At 45.8% G+C, this 26,209-nt stretch overlaps 1 protein-coding gene across 2 annotated transcripts in view; it reads right to left on the bottom strand.

The window, feature by feature from the left end:
- Nucleotides 1-4,326: 4,326 nt before the first annotated feature.
- The window catches only part of bbs9 (Bardet-Biedl syndrome 9), a 160,471-nt gene continuing 138,588 nt past the window's right edge, over nucleotides 4,327-26,209 (bottom strand). For both annotated transcript variants that reach the window (XM_030102972.1, XM_030102973.1), the window contains one exon: nucleotides 4,327-4,642. In XM_030102972.1, the coding sequence (XP_029958832.1) occupies nucleotides 4,332-4,642 (311 nt within the window). In that variant the 3' untranslated portion in view covers nucleotides 4,327-4,331. The remainder of the gene's footprint in view (nucleotides 4,643-26,209) is intronic.

Below are 26,209 nucleotides of genomic sequence, written 5' to 3'. Positions count from 1 at the left end.
CCGCTCGTTGAACCCAATCCACCGCCTTCAGCAGTCGAACATCGAACGGATTACACCGCGTCACACACGCTCTGCTCAAAGGATCAGGGGTCATTAGTTCAAACAGCTTTGGTGTTTTTTGGGGGGTGAATTAACTGATTTTTTGGGAAAAATTTTTTTTTCCTTTTTTTTACGCTTTTCTTTTAATAATTAGGTGAGTAAAACAAACAAATGACATAAATCTTTGAATTTATTTCTAAAGGTGTTGTTTACAAAAAGCCCATAAAATAATGTGGAAAATGGCAAAATCAGCGGTTTCATGGTCCTGGTCTTTAAAGAACTTGTGCTTTCCTTTTAATTTGAACATACGTGGAAAAAGAAAGAAAAAAAACCCACTTTCAACCCAGAAACAGAGAAAAGGAGAACTTTGTTCCACAGTTGGCATAGGCTACCTGTCACCATCTGATCCGAACCTGAACCGGATCCCAGTGATTCGGATCCGTTTACATGAGACGCTTACAATCTGATTAGAAGAGGGATTTTTGGACCCTTATGGACGGACCCAGAATACTCTGCAGGGAAGAGGCGGTTTCAGATGTGATCGTCTCCGTTCCGGATCCTGGCTGCACAGTTCCAGGTTCCAGATCCAAACCGGCAGACCTTTTCGGACGGGGCCTTTTTTTTTTTTTTCTCTTTCTTTCCATAAGACTTTTATAGCAGGAATGTAATCCTGAGTGGAAAGTCTCCAGGTGTGAGGGAGCTCCCTCCGGTGCTCTACCTTTCTTCCAAAATCCAGAAATATCCATGTTAATTAGAGGCCATAAACACCCGAAAAGCGTTTGCGTGTGTGTTTCTTTATTAGAGCTGCAGCAGCGTTCTGCTGAACGGCTCCACCAGCCGCTCTGGACCCACGGATGAACGGGCGTATTCATGGCTCATGAATTAGTTTTCATGCACTAAATATTTAAAACTTTCCCCTAAAGAGCTGCTGGACCGAGTTTTTTCAAAACAAGGCTGACGACCTTCCACTTTGTGGCTGTCTTATATCAAAACAATGAAGTGTTTTAATGGTCGTTTTTTTTATACTTTTGAATTTGATCATTTTCTCAATTGGAAAGTTTGGTCTAAAGCAACTGCATTCTTGATTTTCTTCAAGATAATTTGCTGCATGACTGATAAAAGTAGAGGTTTTATTTAGCAGTGGTTGTAGGCGGTTCGAACATTAAAGAAAGAGGCTAAAATGCAAGACCTGAAATTCATATAGCTATCATAGATCATTATTTCATTGGTATTTACAACCCTAAAAGTTACTTTATTCACAACTGTTACTCACAGTTAACTATTTAGAATATTATTCCATTCAGGTTTAAATGATGGAGAACAAAGACTTTGAATGAAAAGATATTTGCTGACACTGTAAAAATCCACAGGTTCACATCATTATTGCTGGATGTCAGATTTTAGATGGTCGATTACAAGAAAGTCGAGATCAACTTAGAATCAACAACAACAAATGGTGGTTTAAGCCTCTCGAGTCGTGTCGTGAGGAGCCTGGCTGTGACGGTGAGTCGGGGGTGCATTACACAGAAACTACTGAAATATTCTGTTATTCATACTGGACTAAAGCTAAAACAAATCTGAATAGTACCAATGTTGCTGTTTTCAAATCAGTAATTTGTAAATGTTCAACAATGTGCACAAACTTTAATTTAAGATTTACTTACAGGATGTCGCAGGATGAAGACGATCCCGGACTCTGGAGGCAGAATGAAGCTCAGAGTGAAAGTGGTGACTTTCTCTCTGCGAGGTTCAAACCTGCACATCATGTTTCCAAGTTTCAGAAAATTCAATTTTACTTTTCTAACACAGATTATAATGCAGTCGTCTCAAGACATTTTGAGAGAAAATAATCTGACAGGAGAAAACAAAGAGCCGAGAGGAAGTTCTTCTTCTTCCAGAGTGGAAAGCTCTGAAACGTCTCCGTCTGCATCTGGAGAATACAAACTTCATCAAACCCGAGCTGCTTCCACGCTAAATGTGGATTTCAGATGTAAATCTAGAAAAAACTCACATGAAAGTCGGACCTGGATCCCGGATCCGGATCAGAACTCTTCTGGACTCCAGCCGCTCTCCACACAGCACACAGAAACCCCCCATGACTTACAATCCATGACTTTTATTACTAAATGCTTCATAAATAGGTTCATTTATTCATCCTCGTGGCCGTGTGTGTGTGTGTGTGTGTGTGTGTGTGTGTGTGTGTGTGTGTGTGTGTGTGTGTGTGTGTGTGTGTGTGTGTTTCTTGTCTTTTTGTTTTTTACAGGTTGCACTCTAAAAGTGCAGAACAACTCTGAGGATGAAACAGGACTAAAAAAACAAAGCGGACTCTGAAGAGGAGCCTGGCCGATCTGATCCACTAACACAACATTACAAAAGCTACTCTGTCACAACATCAGGTGTTGAGAGTTATCTGTAACGCCTCCGGTCCGGTGGTTTTCCAACCACCGCGCTTGGCAGGGACGAGTCCACGCTGGAGAAAGTTCATGTGTGTTGGCTGAATTATAAACACCGTGAAAAAAATAATAAAATAAAGGACAATCAGACTCTAGCAGGTGTGAAGACCAGTCCTGAGCGGATCCGTTGAACAATACGACCTCCAGAGGCTCCGCCCGGGGGGCGGGGGGGCGGGGGCCCGGGGGGCCGGGGGGAGGACGAGGGGGTCGGACTGTTCTGCAGGGCTGCAGGACGGTCGCTGGTTCTGCTTCCACAGAATCTATGGCTCAAGTCTATCTGCTCCAACTCTCACGAAAACTACTCAAACATGAAGACGTTCACTCATTCCATTCACTCTCCGATGGCCCTCTAACCCGATGAGATGGCCTCGGGGTTTTGAACGCTGGTTTTCACATCAACAGGATCATGAAGGAGGAAAAACTGTCGTATCTAAATCTGCCCCTGAGAAAAAAAAGTTACTTTAATTTACTTATGTAATCAATAACTTTAGATCATCCACATCCTACTTTGACATTTGAGGTTTCTTCCTGAACAGAACACAATCTGGATGATTTATAAACTGATGAACCTCAGAAAGAGAAAGAAAACTGGCTTTTCTCTTTCACAGAACGGATTATTTAGTAGATTTGGTAAAAGACTGAAGGGCTTCTGACTTAAGAACTGCTTCAGAATGGTTTTTCTGCATTTTGTTTTGTTCTCTAAAAAATGAGTTTTGAGAATGCGGATGGTTTCATCTTCCTGATGGAACCGGAGCTCGCTGCGTTGAACCGGGCCTGATGTCGAGGAGACAAGCAGAACCGGCGGAGTCTCAGCTGGCGCCCTGCTGGTTCCTGCCGTCCAGAAACAGTCGCAGGTTCGATCCCGTGTCTGTCGGCCACCGCTTGTCCCTCAAAGTCCCAGATGTGTCAGTATTGTAGAAAGAGCCTTGCCGGTGGAGGTCAGAGGCGGCGGCGGCGGCGGCTGTAGGATGTGGCCTTGATTTACCCGGAAGCAGCAGGGCGGCTCGACGCGTCGCCGTTTTTATTCTTAGCGCGCTGTCGGAGGAGCGCCGCCGCACGAGGGGGCGACGGGGCGGGCCTGACGTCACGCCAGCGGCGAGCGTGGGCGGGGCCAGGCGAGCGTGGGCGAGGGGGGGGGGGGGGGGGGGGGGGGGATGGGGCCGGACGGGGAGGAAGGACGGAGTCAGCGAAAAGCCTCTGGCCCTCCGGCCTCACTCTGCCCGGCTCAGACCTCACCACAGCCGGCCGAGCCAGAACCCAGAACGCCCCCAAACGGCTGGACGGCTGCGGTGTGTGTGTGTGTGTGTGTGTGTGTGTGTGTGTGTGTGTGTGTGTATTACTCCCTGATGTAAATCTGCATCTGGGAGGAAACTGCTTTGCTACCAAGATATGTGACCTTGCTGGAGCGTATTTAAATGTAAAACCATATTTAGAGTGTGTGTGTGTGTGTGTGTGTGTGTGTGTGTGTGTGTGTGTGTGTGTGTGTGCGCGCTGAATTACACTGCCTCGTGTTCGCTCACATGTACACTGCGTGTGTTTCTGTGGTTGACGTTCTGGTGTTTGGACATGTAAGGCGTGTTTTGTTGTGTGTGTTTGGATGCCTGTCATGCGAGTGTTAGCCCCCCCGGTCTCCACCGTTAGCCCCCCGGCGCCGCCGTTAGCCCCCCCGGTCTCCACCGTTAGCCCCCTGGCGCCGCCGTTAGCCCCCCGTCTCCACCGTTAGCCCCCCCTCTCCACCGTTAGCCCCCCGGCGTCGCCGTTAGCCCCCTGGCGCCGCCGTTAGCCCCCCGTCTCCACCGTTAGCCCCCCCTCTCCACCGTTAGCCCCCCGGCGCCGCCGTTAGCCCTCCGCAGCCTCCGGCTCCTTCTTCTTCTCTTTCACCTTCACGGACGACTTCCTGGACACCTTCTTGTCGCCCGACTCCTTGTCTTTGTCCTTCTCCTTCTTCTCCTTGGACGACGCCTCCTTCTTCTCCTTGGAGGAGGACGACTCCTTCTTGGACTCCTTCTTGGCTTCGTCTTTGCCGGAGTCCTTCTTGGACTCCTTCTTTTCCTTGGACTTCTCCTTCTTGGCCTCCTTGGGCGGCTCTGCGGCGTCTCCTGACTCCTCCTTCATGGCTGCCTCAGAGCTCGTTTCTTTCTTCTCTTTATCTGAAGGAGAAAACACATCAATACATCAGAACTCTGAGTTTGTTCAGATCTCATCTGTGTAATTATCGAAGGACATCCAGCTGCTCCAGACGTCTTGTGTTTTGTTTGTTTTCAACATGGAGGCGAAATGTGACCAGGACTCACTGTAAAGAGCATTAATCGATTACAGAGCGAACATTAAAACACTTTGGGATTTCATTCCTACAGTGTTGAAGTCATTCATAAGACTCAGACTAACACCTGAGTATGTCATTTATAAATAGCAAAAATCTCTGTGAAAAAAGTAAAATTAAAAACATATTTCAACATTTGCAGCATTATAAATTTTCTAAATTGGATGGATTTATATAAACACTACAGAGTTCTACTATTTGATCACCACTCTGCCACTTAAACTAGTGAGGAAGAAAAGAAAATATGATCCTTTGTTCATTAAAGACATAAAAAATGCACAAACACTGAAATATAAGAGATTAGGAAAAAAACAGGATTTACTCTGCTGTGTGTATAAAACCAAAATCCCTCCAAGTTGATCGAAATAAAACAAAAAAAAAAAAGATTTTGTTTCATGACTGAAACATGTTCCTGTTTCTTTTGTCCAGATTTGGAACAGGTTCATGATGTTGACCAGACGGCGTTGAGCTCTGCCTCCAAAAGTTAAAATAAATGCATACTGCTGATGTTTTCCATCCTTCGTCTTTTGTAAAGACAAAGCATTCTGACTGAAAACCAGTCTTGATTATCCTTCTTTCCTTTTTCCTGCAACTTTTAGGCACCTTTTACATGAAAACATTTCAAGTAAAAACTGATTTTTTTTTTGCATTTTTTGTTTCAGAAAAAAAAAACTCATTTACACAGAAAAGGCAGAAATGCTGAAAAACAGCAGTGTTCATGTTGTCGTCGTGTGTGCTGCTGTTTGTTTTCGTCATGGAAACTAGCATTGTTCTTATTCTCCGTCCACTGTGCACGTGAAGAATGACTGTTTACTGCGGCCGTGGAGGGCGGGGCAGTTTCCACCCGTTTAACATTGAGGCGATGAGACGAGATCGTTTCCAAAAAGTTTTTCTCAGTGGCTCCGAGGACCGTTGTCACATGAAGCTTAGAAATATTGACTTTCCAGTGAAGCAGCTTCATAATAACTGCAGATTAAAACATTACTACATGAATGTCCCTCTCATTTTGAGCAAATGTAACCGAGGACTGAATGAAAACATGGAACGTCAGCAGCTGATCGTTTTCATACTGTGAACCACAAATTTGGAGAGATTGAGACGTTATGTGGCAGAGACAGCGGTGCTGCTGAGGATGTTAATGAGGGCCAGGCCGTCTCACGTCCAGACACAGAACCAGGAGTAACAGACGTGATTTGTTCTTACGCAGCCTGACGCAAACACTCCGAGCCTCTTCATTATGAGGACAAACCGAACGACAGCAGCACCTGTCGCAAGACAAAGGGCCCCACTTAACTGGAGTTACCCCCTACCCTTTACCACAAACACACACGCGCACACACGCACACACGCACACACGCGCACGGTCTGCAGCCCCGCCTCCTCCTGATTGGATAGGCTCTCTGATAAGGAGATAACGGAGCTGCAGCCTGCCGACAATGAGACGCACCGCTTATCTCCATGAGAACGGAGAAGCTTCAGAGAGCGGAGACGGCAGCCTCTCAAAGTATCTGTGTGTGTCTGCATGTGTGTGTGTTTGTTTGGATAGAGAGAGAGAGAGAGTGTGTGTGTGTGTGTGTGTGTGTGTGTGTGTGTGTTCACAGACTCCAGAGAGAAGCTCTAATCAGACAGCTCATCGTCTGAGGCTTAAGAAGAGAGACTCGGGCGGGGAGTGTGTGCAGAGTGTGTGTGACAGGTGGGCGTCAGGGACAACTTAAGCTGGTTTATTATCATTATTTTTGCATATTAAAAAAATATTTTGTTATATTGCAGCAGAATTGGAAAAACATCCGGATGGAATCCGAATGTTTGAAAGAGCAGGACAGAAAAAAGAAAAAGCACAGATCGAAAAGAGACATGACAACAAAAGAATTATGAGAAGCAAACAGCTTGACATTAAAGCTAGGGTTGGCGATCTGAATGAGATCCATCCATCCATCCATCCATCCATTTTCTACCGCTTATCCGGGGCCGGGTCGCGGGGGCAGCAGTCTCAGCAGGGATGCCCAGACTTCCCTGTCCCCAGACACTTCCTCCAGCTCCTCTGGGAGGATCCCAAGGCGTTCCCAGGCCAGCCGAGAGACATAGTCTCTCCAGCGTGTCCTGGGTCTTCCCCGGGGTCTCTTCCCAGTGGGACATGCCCGGAACACCTCCCTAGGGAGGCGTCCAGGAGGCATCCTAAACAGATGTCCGAGCCACCTCAGCTGGTTCCTCTCGATGTGGAGGAGTAGCGGCTCTACTCCGAGCTCCTCCCTGGTGACTGAGCTCCTCACCCTGTCTCTAAGGGAGCGCCCAGCCACCCTACGGAGGAAGCTCATTTCGGCCGCTTGTATCCGGGATCTTGTCCTTTCGGTCATGACCCAAAGCTCATGACCATAGGTGAGGGTGGGAACGTAGATTGACCGGTAAATCGAGAGCTTCGCCTTTCGGCTCAGCTCCTTCTTCACCACGACGGACCGATACAACGACTGCATCACTGCAGCCACTGCACCGATCCGCCTGTCAATCTCACGCTCCATCCGTCCCCCACTCGTGAACAAGACCCCAAGATACTTGAACTCCTCCACTTGGGCTAGGGTCTCTCCACCAACCTGGAGGGGGCAAGCCACCTTCCTCCGGTCGAGGACCATGGCCTCGGATTTGGAGGTGCTGATCCTCATCCCTGCCGCTTCACACTCGGCTGCGAACCGCCCCAGTGCATGCTGTAGGTCCGGGTTTCTATGAAGCCAACAGGACAACATCATCTGCAAAAAGCAGAGATGAAATCCTGTGGTTCCCGAACCGGACCCCCTCCGGCCCCTGGCTGCACCTAGAAATTCTGTCCATGAAGATTATGAACAGAACTAATCTGAATCAGAAAATCTGAATGAGATACGTTTTGTTAAATACTGGTTAAAATGATCTTTATGACCCGATGGGAAGCAATTCATAGCGTGTTCTTAAAGTAGTTTGGAAAATATCCGCTATCTACAGCAGGAGGAAAACAGGAAAAACAGCAACCAGTAGTCTTGCCGGGACACCTTGGTTGTAAACCAATCAAATCCCTTCGCCGTTCGACCTGCCCCCTGCGCGTACATGTCAATGGCGTGCACTGACCCTGGTTCAGGGCGCGTGTAGAAGGACGGAGCGTCGCTGCAGAATGGCGGAGAAGAATGTTTGGGGGTTTAATCACCGCTGAGTGCGCCATAACTTGGCGTAGTGCAAATAAAGAAAAACGAAGAAACGAAGCGCTGAGGACAGGTTACGCCAGGAACGCACTGGACGCGGAAGCGCCGCGCGCACCGCAAACGTCTCCGCGTCTCCACTCCCAACAGGAGCTCCTCCAATGGGGTGGGGGCTGGGCGGAGCTGGGCGGAGCCTTGGGGAGATGCTACATTTGTGCTACATGCTAGTTTTCCAAGATTGCCAACCCTAGCTTTAAATCATTATGGTGTAAAAAACAGATATTCAGTGTTAAGACAGATGTTTTGAAGCCTTTTCAGTACTTTACGTGAGACCCCGTTTACACGACAGCATTTCAAGAGAAAACACCATGTTTGAGTTGTTGTTTCAGAAAAGTTTCACTTTTACATGACAATGTTCTGAAAACAATGTCTGTTTCCACGGAAACGGTAGAAAAGCAGAAGCACTAAAAATGTAGTGTGCATGCCAGGCCACTAGTTGGTGTTGTAGTTCTTTTGTTGTTGTTTCTTTTTTTTTTTTTTTTTTTAAATAAAACTACACACCTGCTGCAGAGAGCAACACTGCCAAGTCCAGGATAATGTGGACCAGGACCAGGATCAGGACTGACATGGCCGGTTGGGAACCAAGTGAACCAAATCAGAGTATTTTTGCCTCAGACTCACCCACCCTCATGTTTGCGCCTCTCTCAGTTTTCTTCCATGTGAATCTTGTTCCGTCGTGCTCCAGTCAGAGCAGACGTTTCAGATTCCTCCTGTTCTGCTCAGAGACGTTCCAGAAGGACGTGTAAACAGTCCCTGTTTGCAGTTTGACTTCATCTGTGGCTTCTTTGCTTAACAGCTTAATAGGTGTTAACTGAAAAAGGCTCATTAAACCAGGAGTGTTTTCCCGTCTGCAGCCACGCGTCTCCCCACCCAACCCGGGGCAATTAACCACATAAATAACCACAAAGCCCCGACTGTAAACACCGGCAGATGTCTTCTGCATGTGTCCGCCTGCCGACGTTATAAATGCATACATACAGCGAGTCCGTCTGCCGGCGTGACGGTAAGCTGCTCCGCAGCACAAACACACAAACAGGTGACCACAAACTGTTTACACTGTGGTGCAAATTTACACGTCGCCATGCTCCTCTCCTCCCTCAGTCGCTTTAAAGCTTTTACTGAGCGACATGAAAGGCGTGTTGGGCGAGGGCGCGTCCGTGTTCACGCAGCTATAAAGAAACGAGCGCCACAAAGAAAGGTTTTCCTTTTTCTTTTTTTGAGAATAAGACTGAAAGTACGTAGAAGTCTGTGCCGTCCAGGCTGTAAAGAAACCACGTGTCAGCTGAGATGTGTGTGTGTGTGTGTGTTTGTGTGTGTGAATTAATGCCATCGCACACAGACGCACACACAGGACAACAGCCTCGGAACATCTGAGTTTTTATATTGAAAAGTGAGATACCGCTAGAGGTTAGGTTGGATTAGACTCTTAAGCTTGTCTTAAGTTGCGGTTATGTAATTCATAGTGAAAGTTCAGAGCAGGTTTGCAGCAAATGAATGAAAGTCATTTGAAGTCGTCAAGTGAAAATGGAAACACGGACGGCTTCCGGTAGGCTATGTTCTCAAAATGCAATGGTCTCCGTGCAAACAGGGAAAATGGCTTTTTCTGAAATGTGAACAAATTCTGCAGCCGTTCTTCTGCATGTGTGCGAATGGAAGATTCTAACAGCGCTTCTCCAGTAAAGTGGACGTTTACAACACAATCTGAGACGCACGATTTCACCGAGTGGCTCTAAATGAGCAAGACAGACAGACAGAAGGAGTTGGAGTGTTTATAACGTGCCGTTCTCTATTTTCAGCGCTCATCACAGAAATGCAGAACCGACTCCAAACTACAGCGTTTTCACTGCTTCTCACTGTTCCCTGTGGACGGCGATCGTTCTCAAAACGTTGCCATCTGAACACAAAACTGAACTAAAACTGGAAAAAAACCTGCAGCTTCCAGCTGATCGTTATGTAAAGAGGGCCTGGAGGAGTTGGTGTGATTGTTGTACAATCCTGTTTAAATACTGCGGGAACACACGTCTTCACGGATTACAGCTGTTTTAAATTAACACGGTGCTTTTCAGGTGTAAAAGTCGACTTTCCTGCTTTGTTCAACTGTGTTTTTTAACAGTTTTGCAGACTGATCTCCTCCGGTCTTGTCCATATTTCCAGGTTTTTGTCATACCTGTTCAGTGTAGACTGTTTTGACCGTCAGCGTGACCCTGAACTGACCCTGAATGTGAGCAGGGGTCAGACTTCTGTTTGGAGTCAGAGTTCAGAATTTGACCTGCGACTGTCCCTTCAGATTAACACCGCTGGGGAACCAGTGGCTGCAGGGCCGCTGGGCTCTGACAGCAGGTAAACAACCATCCTCTGAGCCACGGCGCAAAACCCTGATCAGCCTGGTGTCAGAGGTCAAAGGTCCTCACCCCCTGGCTTGTTTTCACAACATGCATACAAGCTACAGACGAAGTACAACATGGTGGTCTCTCAACTGGTGCTTTAGGTTTTAGTTGATAGACGTTTTTATTTCTTCCTCTGTTGACGTCGATACACACAAATGGAAATCCGTACAGAACTAATCCACCTCACTGTGTTGGGCAGACAAAGGAATTTCAGAATTCGACCAAATACTTGATGAGATGAGCCTGAAACTCTCAGGGAAAGAGACTTTTCAGCTTTCACTGCCTCTTTGTTAAGGAGAATGAATTTTGAATGAAGGAAGCTGAATACACTGCATCAGGTTTGATTCTTTCTGCCAGGAGATTCTATGAGCTGCAGGTAAATCTTTATAAACCTGCAGACCTCATTAGCAGCTGTTTACCTAAAATCATCTGAATGGCACATAAATGGAAACTCATTTTTCATTTCTCTGGATCCTTAAACGCTGAATTTCTCCGTTACAATCTGTTTTATGAAGGGTGGATAGATTGTGGTTGCTTCATGATTTTTTTTTTCTCTGCATGACTTTGTTACAGGACAATGTGATCAAGTGAAAACTGAAAACTTAAACTGGGTTTTGGAAGCAGGTCTGCATGACAACGGAGCTCAGAGTCGCTGGAAATGGAACTTTGGAAAATGGCTCAAGTCCTTTAAATGGGGGGAAAATTAAACTTTTGGAAAACCTCCTGGGGCTTGGTAGTTTTAGGATTAACAGTCACATCACAGCAATCCACTGCGGTCGTCTGTCCATACGAATGACCGTCCTCTCCCGGTGTTAATGTTTATGTGTGATTACAGAAACAAACGGCAGCAGCCACCGCGGGCCCAGCATGCTAACTACATCGCTTTCTCTGAAACTTTTCTGAAACAGAAATTATGTATTTTCACTTGAAATGCTGCGATGAAATGGCCTAAAGTTAACGAATCCCTCTGCTATTCACTCAAGTCTTTAAATCTTGTAAAATCAGGCTCTACAAGGATTAAAAAACACACTTCAGTTCAAGCAGAAGCACAGCTGTGTATTTCTCTGACAGGGTCTAGTTGTTTGTCAGGGAACCTTCTGTGTGGAGTTTGCACATTCTTCCTGTGGATGTGAGGGATGTGGTTTGGCGTATTCAAATTGTAATTATATATTTAAGTATATTGTGTTCATTGGGGGAAATGTGTGTAAGTTTATGTCCTGTTTAGAAATGGAAGCCAGGCTCTGTTTGACTGAGTCACTGCTCTCTGAATATTGAAGGCAGTCAAACAAACTGACTGAATTCAGCAACATCGTAAAAATGGCGTGACGTATAGAAGAAGAGGTGGGACCAAATGAGCTTTGCTTCTTCCTCCTTTTCAGACATAATGACTGTTTGTGTGTATATGTGGTTTCAGTGAGTTCAGATACACTACAGTTTCAAGGATATGGGCTCTTAATACACGAAACTCTGTGTGTTAAAGAGAATCTCCCAGCAGTCTAAACCGACAGATTTCTCCCAGACAGAACCAGAGATATAATCTCTCCAGCTGAGTCCTGGGCCGACCTCCCAGCCTGCTTTCAGTCCAACACGGCTGAGAAAACTCTAAATGGAGGCGACCGGGAGGCGTCCTGATCAGATGAACCTCAGAAGGAAGATTAAAATTTCTCTTGAAAATCATTGAATCAAATTCAACAAATTAACATTTTATCAAGAGGACATGTCCCCATTAAACAAAACCACCCTGCTCCTGTCAGGAAAGAGGAAACACAAACATCCCTCGCTCTCTGAAGGAAGGTAACAATGGCCAGCTGTTGTCTTGCTGTGTGATGGCTCTGTGGTGCTGAATGGACAGTTCCCAAACAGATCACTTCTAATGCAACTCCTGCTTGGAACAGTATCATTTCCTTTTCAACCACTGACTTTTTCATTCACACAGTCCGACCCACGTTCTGCCTCCTCTTTTAATTCTCTATTTTCATTTCACGGATGTCGTCAGAGCTCCAGTTTCTCGGCTGTTTATGTTCACAGAGAGGCTGCCCGTACCAAAATGTTGATGAAAAGGAAATCGTGGTGTACACGAGGTCTGATGGGAGCGACAGAGGATACCCTGGCGTAAAACTGGGAATCTGTGGAGCGGATCTGGGAAAACTTTCCCTGCTCTCGTACGTCAGGTCCGTTTCCATCGTCCTCGAGGCCGAGGTTTTTGTTTTCACTCCTCGAGCAGGAATTAAAAGTGTGTGTGAGAGCCGCGTCCTCCCGGGAGCGGTAGCAAGGAGCCCATAAACATTGACGTTGTAAGACAAGATGGCAGCTTCCCTCCTGTACGGAAATGTGAGGGGGTCAGGTCACATCTTGTCAGTCTGCTACTTCAACAAACTAACAAAGTGGAGGTCTGTAGACTAAACAGAGCAGCGGCCGGAGCTCCACACCGCCGTGGCGCCCAGCTCTTCTCGCCGGTGGCTTCAGTCTCATCTGAACCTGCTTCAGCCTCGTCTGGATGGGACCTCAGGCAGGAAACTGTGGGCTGTGACCTTCCTTATTCCGTACATCACTGCATACAGGGAATGACCGGTGGGGGAATTAAATCTGTTATAATATTGTTCTCCCAAATTAGTGAAGAGGTGTTTCATTTTCAGCAGCAGACTCGGGGCAGCCTCTCCTGCGTACAGGATCGGCCCGGTGTGGTTTCTTCAGGGGTCCCGCGTTACTGAGGCGCTCAGCTGTGCATCTCCTCCGACGTCACTTTGGGTTTCTACGTCTCCAAACTCACTTTGGGACATTTTAATTACAACAAAGATGGTCGAGCTCACTGTGGTCGCTGCACCTCAGCTGCACGCCTGTTGTTTTTCTCTTCATGTGGTCGGGTTAGCGGTTGTGTGTGTTCCCATCTCATGTAAACTGTGGATGGGAAAAGTGGATGAACACCCAGCAGCTCCAGGGAAGCGTTTTTCTTTGTGTATACTGGAAGAGAGCTGGAATCTGAACTCCTCTGAAAACACGGAGACGGGAGTTCCAATAACTTTCTGCTTCACTGTTGTTTAGATCAGTCCGTCATATTTCATTCATCTTATTACTTTGTCTACACCAGGGGTCATGAACATAAGGCCTATGGGCCAGAATCGGGTCGCAGGAGGCCTCAATCTGGCCAAACCACCCAGCAAATTGTAACGATTTCAATAGAAAACATTGATTTTCAAACACATTTCATAAGAGCAGGAACAAAACACAACACTGAGGCCTGAGCTGAGATATCGGTGATGCTGTCACAAAAGCTAGCTAACTAGCATTAGCCTCAAACCCATGCTGTCAGGGGAAGTTTGCTAAAACACCCATAATGCAACATTTTTTTTTTTTAACATTTCATATTACTTTAAGCGAACACTTCATTAAAATTGGGCTGTATGTTAAGACTGGAGTCATTTTCCACAGTAACTGTTTGGTTTTGTGAAAATGTGGACATTTTCAACTTTTGTAGTCATAAAGAAAAACTTTTAGATTGAAATTTAAAGCCTATTGTGCCTTTATGTTACCGGTTTGGCCCACTCAAGGCCTCTTAACTACAACATGTTTGACAGTCCTGGTATACATGATGCTTCTCAGGCAAGATGGAGAGCAAAGACACTCAGACACCCCCGAGGATTCTGTGTACATTTCATGGTACTTCATGTGTCTTTATTCATAAAGAGGAGTTCAGGGGGAAAAAAAACCCATCTTTTTAAGCATTTTGACTGTAAACAGGTGGACTTAGGGCCGTGAAATGGTGTAGTGGTAACGCCTGTTATTTAGCTACATTGAAAATATATCAATAGATTATATAAATATTTCAGTAAATTATTTAAACGGCCCGTTGAATGGACTGACACCGTGATTCCCAGCATGTTAACGCTCTTCACCGTCCACCAGAGTTTAGAGGGCAACACTTGTTTGTTCTTCGCAGAACAAAACCAAAAACCGCAGCAACAAAAGCCGGAGTGAGATAAGACGAGCTATCTGCCGTGCGTTCAAAGCCCCCACGCCGTGCCTGGATTCACGTGTGAGCGGCGGATCGCGGCGGCGCATTCATCTGCAGGCAGCCGTAGTCAAAACAGAGGAGGCCGCACAGACGGCCCGCATCCCTCCTGGAGGACTCTGCACACTGACAGAGTCGCTCCGCGGCGGGACGCCATGAAAGGACGGGAGCTCCAGCCAGCTGATCGGATCACACTGAGTGTGTGTGTGTGTGTGTGTGTGTGTGTACGGTGTGCGGTTCAGACAAGGCGGTGCAACAGGACACAACAGTATTATGTAAAAGTTGAAAAACAAAGCTGTGTGGCAGGCAGCGTGGGAAACGACGTGTGTGTGAGACGAAGAGAGAGAAACACGCAAAGCTCAAAGTCTGATTTAGAATTTTGGTCCATCAACTAATTCCTTGGATCTTCTTTCTTGAGCTCATTTTCTTTGAATATTGACTTACAAAGTGGTTTAATGGGATCCAAAATTACAGATTTCTTCCTTGCTTATTCCCAAACTGTTGATCGTCTCCTGAATATCTTCATTCTCGTGCATTTTCTGTAAAACTGTTGGATTTGTAAAAATATAGACATTTTCATTGAGTGTAATCAGAGCCAAAGAGAGTTTAAATTTAAAGGTTCTGATGGAAATATTCTGATCACTCAAGATGTGGATCTTTAAAGTGAGTGTAAAGCCTCTCTGTAGGAGATATTTAATGAAAACAGTAAACACATAAAGCAGCACAAGGTGGCTGGATAAATGGGAAAAGGATGACAGACTGCATGATACGACTTCCTGCTTTCATACACACACTCCACATGGCGCTCTCTTCTCAAAACTTTCCACTTTCTCAGTGTCAGGTTCTAAGATGTTCATGTAAATCTCTCTCTTCCTGCGGTTTCACCTTCTGCTCAGATCATGACGGCGAGGCTCATGACTCCTGATGGGATTCAGGGACACAACATACTGAATAATGCATCGCCGAAGCGGGAAACCGTCGGTCCGACTCAAGTGTTTGCAGATGGAAAAGCATCAAAACAGCAAGGCTGAAAGAGACAAGAAGAAGGAGGGCCTGTGCTGCAGAGAAAGAGCTGGACGGCGGCTGAACCGGCAGTTTTTAATACTATTCTGGGTGCGGAATGTGCTGCTGAAGCACAACAGGCCTGTCCATCGCTGGGAGTGTGTGTGTGTGTGTGTGTGTGTCTGTAGACCACTGACAGCTCAGCTAAGATTGAGCCCTGTATCTCCCACACACACACGCACAGTGGTTATTATATGCGCCTCACAGTGATGATGGGAAATGTCTTCACCAACAACAGCAACAATATTTTTACCCACCGAGAGACGAGAGGAGCTCAGAGGACATTTTCTGCTTAAGAAGCCGAATCACCACGTTACAAAACTCCTAATTAGAGGCTTAGATTTCACATCATGAATGTCGAAATTCAACAAATTCATCTTTTTTTATGCTGAGAAGTAAAAGAAAAGACTTCTTAATGACGAGATCGAAGCTTTGAGGCTTTAACTGAGCAAACAGCCAAGAAAGACAGACTGAGGAGTGGCGAGGGAATTACTACAGGATGGCTGAATGGTTAAACTGCGAGAATATTCAGACAGCGAGACAAAAAGAGCCCATTTGATTTTTTCATCCTGCGTAAGGATGGAGCAGAGAGCAATGCTTGACAGTGACTTTCCATTGTTTTTACTCAGAAGCTTCAGGCTTCATGCAGAACACTTGTTGGATTAGTGGCACTGAAACCAGAAAAACTTCAACTTTTTGTGGAGACGAAGGGGGTTTTACCTGTAACAGAGAAACCAAGGAGGAAGCAGAAAATACAAACGTGACATATCTAAAATACGGTCAAACAGAAAAATGAAAAATAAAGGAGAGAGAGTGAAAGACGGAGAGGCTGGAGAGACTGCTCGCTCTGTCGCTCTGTCTCTGGGTGTGGTATAGTGGGTGGGTTCATTCCCGTGGTCGGCCAAGATATTTTCTCCCTGCTCAGCTACGCCCTGCTGCTAAGCCACACGCAGACACACACGGACACGCACACACACACATAATGTACAGAAAAATATACAGTGGCCGGTCCGAGGAGCCCACGGCTTGGCCTGATACAAAAGGACATGAAGTTTTCCAGGTCTGGTGGTGACATGAAATCCCTCCTTCTGTCTCCTGCAAACACACACACACACACACACACACACACACACACACACAAACTGCAGATACACACATGCACGCTGCCGCCGGCTTCCGCAGCACCCTGCACACACTGCCTAAATACAGCTAGCCACATCAGAAAGGACGTTTACAACACCGAGCACACACGCACACACGCACACACACACACACACACACACACACACACACACACACACACACACACACACACACACACACACTCACTCAATTTTATTCCAGTATACACATGTCTTATATGAAAATATGCGACAGTCTATACATGCATATGGACTGATGATTTGCACATGTGAGCACACACACACACACACACACACACACACACAAACACACACACACACGTTGCACTTAAAAGTAGGAGGCTAAATCCAGTGTGTGTGTGTGCATATGTATGTATGTGTGTGTGTGTGTGTGTGTGTGTGTGTGTGTGTGTGTGTGTGTGTGTGTGCCCAGCCAGCTTCTGTGTTGTGGTTTGCCTGTTGTTCTGCTCTGAGACACAACAGTCCGTCCCTGGGGAGCGTTTTAACACTCCTCTACCATGGCAACACACACACACACACACACACACACACACACACCAGTGGAGCTGGTTTGATATACGTAAATCCGCTGCACTGCGGACATTTACGGGATATGAGGATGAAATGTGAAGGTGAAGTCAGGAGCGTGTGTGAACGAGGCGAGGTGTGTGTGTGTGTGTGTGTGTGTGTGTGTGTGTGTGTGTGTGTGTGTGTGTGTGTGTGTGTGTGTGTGTGTGTGTGTGTGTTTGTGTCCGAAGCCCGTTTGGACAAACTGTATATAAAAAGTTACAGAGCAGCTGAACAAGCTGCAGGACGGCTGGTTTTACACAAATCCCTCTGAACCACACGTCCACCAAATATGCCAAGTACGCTTTTGTTAAAAATACAACCTGTCTGTGTGTGTGTGTGTGTGTGTGTGTGTGTGTGTGTGTGTGTGTGTGTGTGTCTGGCTCTTTCACTCACATTGAGTCAGAGCTTGCAGGGATCAAAATGCTGGATGTCACAATGTTCTACACGTTGTTTTTTGTGTTTTTCTTCCAGACATTTCCTGTTCACATGACAACGTTTTGAAAATGTGTTTCCACGGAAATGCTGGAAACTCAATGTAAACAATGTTTTTGCCATGCCAGGCCAGGAGTCGGCGCTGTTGGCTGTTTGGATTAGTATGTATTTGTGATTGAGGTCAGAATAAGTATCCAGGAGACGAATGTGAGAAAATACAGAGAAGACAACGTAGCGAGCGTCACTGATTTCCTGCACTCTCTCGCTCGTCACAGCTCAGACGCTCGCCCAGCACAGAAACCACATCTTAGCCTGAAAAATATCTCAAGTATTGTTTCGGTCCAGCATTTCATTTCGTTTCCCAGTTTTTTAATCCGACACAGCAGAGGGAGGGTGGAGCACCAGCTCCTCCGCCGCTTCTTCAACACAGAATTACAAAATTAAAACACTGTAGCGGGAAAAATAAACCTCATCTGTTGGGTAGGTGGAGTCTTTTAGTTTGAGTTTTTAAATTGCTAACAACAGAATAGTGTCTCCTCAGGCAGCGTTTACACAACGATGACCTTTAAAGTGAAAACGCATCGTTCTTGTTTCAGGAAAGTTCTGCGTTTACATGGAAGTGTTCGGTAAAGGATGTAGTTCTCACGTTGGCCACTAGTGGGAGCTGTGTTTGGTTCACCTCGCAGTTCTCACTCTGTCCTCCAGTGTTTCGTCTATTTATAGCCCTGTAAAGACATTAAAGTTCTCCCTCAGGGGTTTTTATTTAAACATAGTACTAAAAATAAACCATTTGATTAATTCCATCGCAGACGCTGTGGACGAGTGTATTTTACTTGATGGTGTGAAAAAAGTCTGTTTATCCAGCTGAAGCCAGAGTCACTAAACAATAATGGCTCAGATTCAGATTCGGTGTTGGTGGTTCGGCTCAGCAGCGGGGCAGATTTAAATCCTCTCTTCCTGCTGAACCTGCCTCTGGAACGTCATGCGCTCCCGAGCTGACTTTAATATTTCTGTCAGGTGATTTACTGTCCAGTGACGCCGCCGCCAATCCATTAAAACTCCTTGTGTTTGTTAAATGTAACCTGGCAGATGTTGAATTTCCTGCCGATGCCCTCAGTCTAACTCTCTCCTGGACGACAGCGGCGGTGAGACTCCCGACACGCCGAATGGAAATGGAAAGAGCAGGGGCGGCACGGCGGTGACCTCGGCTGTCCCTCAAGCCAATTATACAAATATTCGCAGATATTTTCAGACCTTGTTCGTTTTTCAGGGCTCCGGGTGTTTTCCTTGTCGCTCATGCACAGCGGAGGGAGGAAAGGGCAACACCCAGGCTGGCTAGCCACAGACGCAGCGCCCCGCCGGGGGGAAACCCTGCACCCCCCTCCTCCAGCCTCCAGATCCCACTGCAGGATCCCCGAGGATCTGAGGGACACCACAGTGTGGACACAGGTAGACTTTACAGCATGAGCACAAAACCACTGCAGTGCCTGCAAATGAAACGCTCCAGAGTCTTCCTCTCATAAAGCTGCAGAGCGAACTGAAGCTGCCCCGCGGTGTTTAAGACGCTGCTCACAGCTAAAGCAGATGAAAAAAGACAGTAAAACCGCTCGTAAGTCAGAGGAGTCAAACTCATTTCAGTGGGCGGGACCGCTAAATAGAGCCTGAATAACCTTTAAAACTTAAACCTTAAAGCTTGATTTTGCTGTGCTGCAGAGAGACACATGAAGGAAATGCTTTCATAAAAACCAAACAATACGACAGAAAAGTCAAGTTTGGGAAACACTGATGTGAAACCTTTGATCAAAACCGACATCCTTGATGAATATTGTGGTTGTGGCCGATAGCAGATATTTCTGGATATTGATGTTGGCATAAAGATGAGTGTCTTTGATGGTTTAGTTCACTAAAAACCATGAAAATGTCGAATATGAAAACATAATTAGTTTGTTTATGTTCCTTAATGTCAAATGCAAAATAGGAAGCAAATGTATTTACATCTGTTTTAGTTTCAGTTTAACTTTAATGCTTTACAGTTCAGCTTGTAAAGTTTGTAGTTTTTAATCATAAATCACAAATCAAAATACCCTGACAAGGTTTAATGACATGAATCAATTTCATCTCAAATCTGAGCAACAGGCTGAATCAGAAAAACCAAGAAATGTCCCAAGAAATGATTACGTTCTACTAATCAAACTCATTGAGACCAGAAACTGGAAATGTTCAAACTCAAACTGTAACGTTAAAAACAATAAAACTTTTCTTTTGCAAAGTTCAAACCAAGACAAGACACATCAACCCACATCCATGAAACTGCTGAATCTAAAAAAAATATCAGAACCTTGACTGAACTAGAACGTTCCCCAACTTAAAGAGCTCTCAGCCACACATGATGATCACTACATGGTGCAGGATTAGTGCTTTAGGACTCACAAATATGTCTTTTTAAAAACATTTCTGCCTCCTTCAAATTCTACAGAACCCTTTAAGCACACGGACGACAGGATTCATTTGATTTTACGGCTGTAGAGTTGGTGAAACGTATGAATTTCTCTGCAGAGTCTTTGTTATTATAATTCTTATTATTAAAGATAACTTCAGTCGCCAACAGCAGGAAGTTATTTCATGTTAGTGTGTATTTTTCTCTGCTGTTGAGAACTTCCTGTCGTTCACTGTTTTTTTTTTCTCTCTGTAAAAGCAGCCGAGTCGACTGTGTTGGTGCTATACAAATAAAGCTGAATTGAATTCACAGTGGAGGATCTGCGGTACTGTAAAATCCTGGGATCACAAAGCTCCATTTCTCTGCTCTCTGGTCCTTTTCTAGATCTCACCTCCACAGAACTTAAAAAGTGGCAGGGGAATAACCAACACTGCCAACACACACCGGGTTATTAAGATCTAAGCTATGAGCTCAAGCACGGATGAACAGAACTGAGATGGTGTAAATGTGCAATATTTATATGTAATTAATTATGGGTGTTTTTAACTTTTACTGTGATATTGTAAATGATGTGTGCAGGTAAATAGAACATGGATTTGATTGTGTGTCTGGGTTGTGATGAAATTGTGTGGACAAATGTTGCATGTGTGAGTGCTAGGTTACTGAGAGACTGAATTTTTAACTGTTCTTATTGATGTATTGTTGTAAGTAATTTTTAACCATGTGACCAGGGACTGCAGATGGAAATGAGCTGTGTAGCTATAATCTGGTGCAGAACATCTCTGTCTTGAACTTAATGTCTCTGTGCATTGCCCCTTCAAATAAAGACTAGACTAAACTCAACTAAACTGGATATGACGAGTCTCCTGTGACTGATCTTTGAGTTCTGGTGACGAGAGACGCCTGTCTGGCCTCTCAGGATGAAGCTGGGCTGTTTGTGGCTCCTGAGCTGAACTGAGAGGAGTTTGACACTTTTCTTGAAGACCTGAAAAAGAGTCAACATTTAGAATAAAAGAATCCATCACTGGGTGGCGTTTGGAGCAGTTTAGAGAAGCGAGCTTGTGTTCATAGCTTTGTAAGTAAATTAATTTCTCCAAGGTGATCAGTAAAGGGCGCTCCTGTCTCTCCAAACTCGTCTTTTTTTCAGTTCCTCTCTTCCTCACTTCTCACCGTCTTACCCTCTTTCCCTTCACTGTTTTTGGATCTGCTCACTCATGTATTTATTTCTCTTCTTCATGCTCCAGTTCTCTCCGTTTTCCTCCATGACAGCACCTCCGCCTCCTCCTCTTCCTCCTCAGTGTCTTCCTCTCCCTCTCTCTCTCTCTCTCTCTCTCTCTCTTTCCACTCCTCCTACGCTCCCGTTTTCTTTCTACACCTGTCACACTCAGGATGCGTCTCTGGATGGAGGAGTTTTCACTGAGCTGCGGTCAGCCACTGCTCCTCCTCTTCCTCCTCCTCCGAACCACTTGTGCCAAAGATACAGTTCACCGTGCTGCTACATCTCTGACGAGGAAGTCAAAGAATGAGGGAAAGGAGGAAGCCTTGAGGTATTTCTGACCCCCTCTGGGTAAGAACAAAAGAGACTTTATTCTCCACAGAGAGCTGACATCCTCCTTCCTCCCATGTTTCCATGTGTGGACTTCCCAAAAAGCTTCAATAAAAACTCTCCTCTACTTTTAATTTTATTCTTTTTCGTTTTGCTCATATCCCAAACTCGTCCCTTCTGAATTTTCACTGACGCCTTACTCTCACTACAGAGGAGGGCTGTTCGATGTATCAGTGTTGATATCAGTATCGGCTGATATTGGCCATTTTTTTAACATCAGTATCAGTCTGACCGGTAAATCTGGTCTGATATTTGTTTCCATCTAGTTACTGTCACGTGGGCGAGTTTGGGCTCATTATAGAAACTTGTTTCTATTCCACTATTGATAAATATCAACCATTAAACCTTATATTAAATAATAATACTGGATTTCGGTCCAAATGTTCATATTGGTGCATCTTTACTGTACAGTGTGAATAATTAACGTTCTCCACCTCTGAGGAGAAATATTCCACATGAATTTATTCAAAAACTCCATAAATGATGAAGTGTCATCGCAAAATCTAAGTGCGCACCGTCCACTCATCCATCAGTGTGTGTGTGTGTGTTTTTAACGCAGTCAGAAATAATTCCAATAAATTTCCCCCATCGCTGGATCAAACCGCACGACACACAGGCACATCAAACTTACTGCAAACACACTTTACTCCAGCGAATTAACAGGCGGAAAACTAGTGAGCAGAAACACATGGAGCTCTTTCACCGACGCTCACATTCGTTCCACACACAGCCTCTGACGGGCGCTCAGCAGCAGTTTGGACTCACTCCTTATTTCACTGGCATTTTGCCTGCGACACACACACAGATCACTGATTGGGTGGAGGTGGGGGGTGGAGGTGGTGGTGTTTCGTTTGAGGGGTTGTAATCCATTAATCTATCTTTTTTTTTTTAATCCATTAAGCTATAATTTTGACGGAGCTGCTTTCACACAACACAGCTTGTAAACAGAAGCTTGACGAGTCCCTTTTTCTTCAACAGCAAATACATGAGAAAAATAAAAAGACAGAAGCACACACACACACACACACACACACACACACACACACACACACAGGTAGTAAACTTCCTCTGTAATCACACAGTAGCTCCAGCCCCTCTTTACTTTCTTGCTTCGTTTTGCCCCCCCCTGGTTTCACCGCTCCCCCACCTCTTCCCTGCGATCTCGCTCTCTCGCCACACCAGCCCAGTAAACTCTCGGCTGCAGCTAAATTGTCGCTGCGATCCTGTAATCACGGCTGCAAAACGGCCGACGACACGGCCGCTGCTTCCAGTCCAAGCCAGACTGTAAACGGCGGCGGCGCTGCAGCGCGTCGCGATACACAACCTGAGGAGTCGGTTCGAAGTGCAGCGCTGCACACAGCTTCAGGACGCTTTAGTTAAAACTTCATTTAGTTAAAAAGTCTCCAAAAGTTCCAGTAATACTGAGAGGGAAGCAGTTCCATCTGATCACAAAACACTGATCACAGGATTTTCCTTGAGAGTTTTCCATTTTTTTTCCCTATTTCTACCCCAAAACACAGTTTTCGCTTGAAAACATCGTCTCTCAGAGCCACGATGGAGTCGATGCATCTTTTCACACTGTACTTCAAACATGAGCGAACTTTAGACATTCAGACCGAAGAGATGCTCTTTTATTCTTTTGTTCACCATAGAGTTCAGGATTTTACAGCTGTGACATGGAAAAGAGTGAGCAGAAGACACACACACATCTAGATCAATAAGTGTTTTAAAGGGAATGAATGAACCGAAGAGAGCAGACAGAGAAAAGGTCAGACAGTCAGCGATCTCAGAAGACTTGGCAAACTTTAAATTTCCTGTTACCACAGGTGGGACTGTGGGTGGAATCAGTGTGTGTGTGTGTGTGTGTGTGTGTGTGTGTGTGTGTGTAAGTGATCCAGCAGAAGTTACTGCTCGTCAGCACACGAACACACACACTCGGGCAGGGTCACAGCGGGGGATGATAGCTACACTCACACTCAGTCAACCACACCTTCAAGCCACACACACAGCCGGAAACACACACTCTGGCTGTCTGTCAAAGATCAAATAAATGTTTCCACACTAATGAGAAGTTTGATTTTCTAATCTGCAGTGACGTCACTGCAGATTAGGAAATCAAACTTCTCATTAGTGTGGAAACATTTATTTGCTAAACAAAAGGACATGGAATCAATCAGTCAATCAATCAGAGTTGAAGTAAAACAATTTAAAAAAGCTGCATAATTCATACAAGCGTCGATCGTCAGCATATAAAATGGCCAAATCTGGCATTTTAACCAAAATGTACTGTTTTATTTCAATTTTATGTATTAATGATGCATTGTGGAGCGGCCTCCACAAAGACTGCACACACACACACACACACACACACACACACTAGAAAAGTGATTAATCTGACCACTCCCGGCCTTGGCAGCACGTTTCCGTCAGTAAATCTCGACTCTGGTGGAAGTCTGCATTCCACACACACACACACACACACACACACACACACACACACACACACACACACACACACACACACACACACACACCGTGTACAATCTAAACAAACTTAATGAATACAACTCACACAGTCAGATCCACGCATGCATACACCTGCAGAAAAATACCCATGCAGCAAAGTATGCATCCGTGGGCACAAGTACCAACACACACACACACACACACACACACACACACACACACACACACACACACACACTTGGAAAAGTCACACTCTCTCAGAGTCAGCTCAGATTTTCATTTTCTGCAATATGCATGAATAAAAGCTGGAGTGTGAGTCTGTTACATAAACCCGCTCTGTGTGCTGCACTGACAGATGGAAGCTAATAGTTAATCTGCAGAGAGAAACACACATGCAATTTGCACGGGGTTATTAATGCTTACAGCACAACCAGCAAAAAGCAATCTATTTTAACTGCTTAGAAAACAGCCCCGTTCAGTTTAGATGCCAAAAAGGAAACTGAAAATATTCAGTGGGTAATTTCTAGTCTGAGGTGGTCATGTCTGAAGTTGTTTGCTTTCAAATTATCTCACCAGTGGAGACTATAAATCACAAAATTTATTGCCAAACGTGGATCAAGAGCGGCATTTTGTCAGCCAGAAGTTTAAAACGCAGCACGGTGCAAGAAATATTTCATTTTTTATACTCTAATGGTCGAGACACGTGAGGAAAAACACCGCACTCAGCATCGAGCGGCTCCGATGAGCCGAGACGTCTGGGGGATCCAGGCCTGATCCCAGTCGCTCCTCTGGGCCATTTCTGGTTCGGGTCTTTTTTTAGTAACGCTTGATAATAAGAAAAATACAGAGCAGGACGCCAGCTCCATCCTCCGAGAAATCCAAGCTGCCCCCGAAGGTTTGGTTAAGTGCAGGACGACACGCAGGGCCGCTCCTGAGCTTCAGACCTCAGATGAGCATCTTCGCTTCTCCCTGGAAACTTATTTTTACTCCACGAGAATATTTTGGATTTTTTTTTTTCCCTTCGCTTTCGTTCCGCAGCACACCGAGGGTGTGTGAGCTCCGGGTTCGTGTGTGTGTTGCGGTGAGTGTCGTCTAATTGCAGAGGGAAGTGTCTGGCAGCGCGCCGGTCCCCTCTGAGGCTGAGGACACTCATCATCATCATCATCATCATCATCATCCAGAGAGCGTCGCCTCCTGTCATTTCACGCCGCCTCACGTACATTCTCACATATCCCAAAATAAACACCCGCAAATCACACACACACACGACAACACAACACACTCTTAACTCTGCAGGAAAACCGGAGCGAGTCGAGTCTTTAATCTCATTGTGCTGCTTGGACTAATTTATTTCACCTCGGCTGATCTAATCCAGCGGAGGCACAAACAAAAACATGCTGCGGTCTCACACCGAGTCCTAAATTTATAGTTTGAGATAAGGTTGGGAGCTACGCAGGAAACAGGAAGCACAGGGAATTGTGGGAACAATCCCTTATTATCAGCTTAACCTGGAAAGTACCAGCAGTGGCTGCTCTCACACTCGTGGCGAAGCGTCGGCTCCGCGCCGCCGCTGGATGCTGAACGTCAAACACTGCTGGTTTCCAGACGAGCGCTCTTTTCGTTCGGTCAGTCACAGTTCAGTCCTGGTGGCTCTGGTGGCGGCCATTTTTGTTACTGTCCAGCTCCTGGTACCATCGGGGGCCGTCAAAGTGTTACTGGTGGCTTCAATGCAAAGAAACGACCAGACCGTCATTTTAACTCCACACGTGGTGGACATCAGATCCAGAGGGAATAACACACACACACGTTTCCAGTGGCCGAAGACGAGCCGCCAACAGTAGCAGTTCGCTTTGAGCGGCCATTAATTACTCTGAAGCGACTGAAACAAGCCACCCACACCGAGCAAAGCCCCGACAGGTTCAGACACACAGCGAGACGACGGCGGCTCATTTCTGCTGCGTCATCGGGTCACAAATCCCACAGTGAGGGATGGCTCCTCCGTAAAGCCCACAGCGAACACGGCTACAGGCGAATTAACCTCAAACACTGAGACGACAGAGCA

The sequence above is a fragment of the Salarias fasciatus genome, chromosome 11, assembly GCF_902148845.1.
Source record: "Salarias fasciatus chromosome 11, fSalaFa1.1, whole genome shotgun sequence".
Classification (NCBI taxonomy): Eukaryota; Metazoa; Chordata; class Actinopteri; order Blenniiformes; family Blenniidae; genus Salarias; species Salarias fasciatus.
The sequence above is the reverse complement of the archived record's forward strand: the minus strand, read 5'-3'. Positions and strand labels throughout refer to the sequence as shown.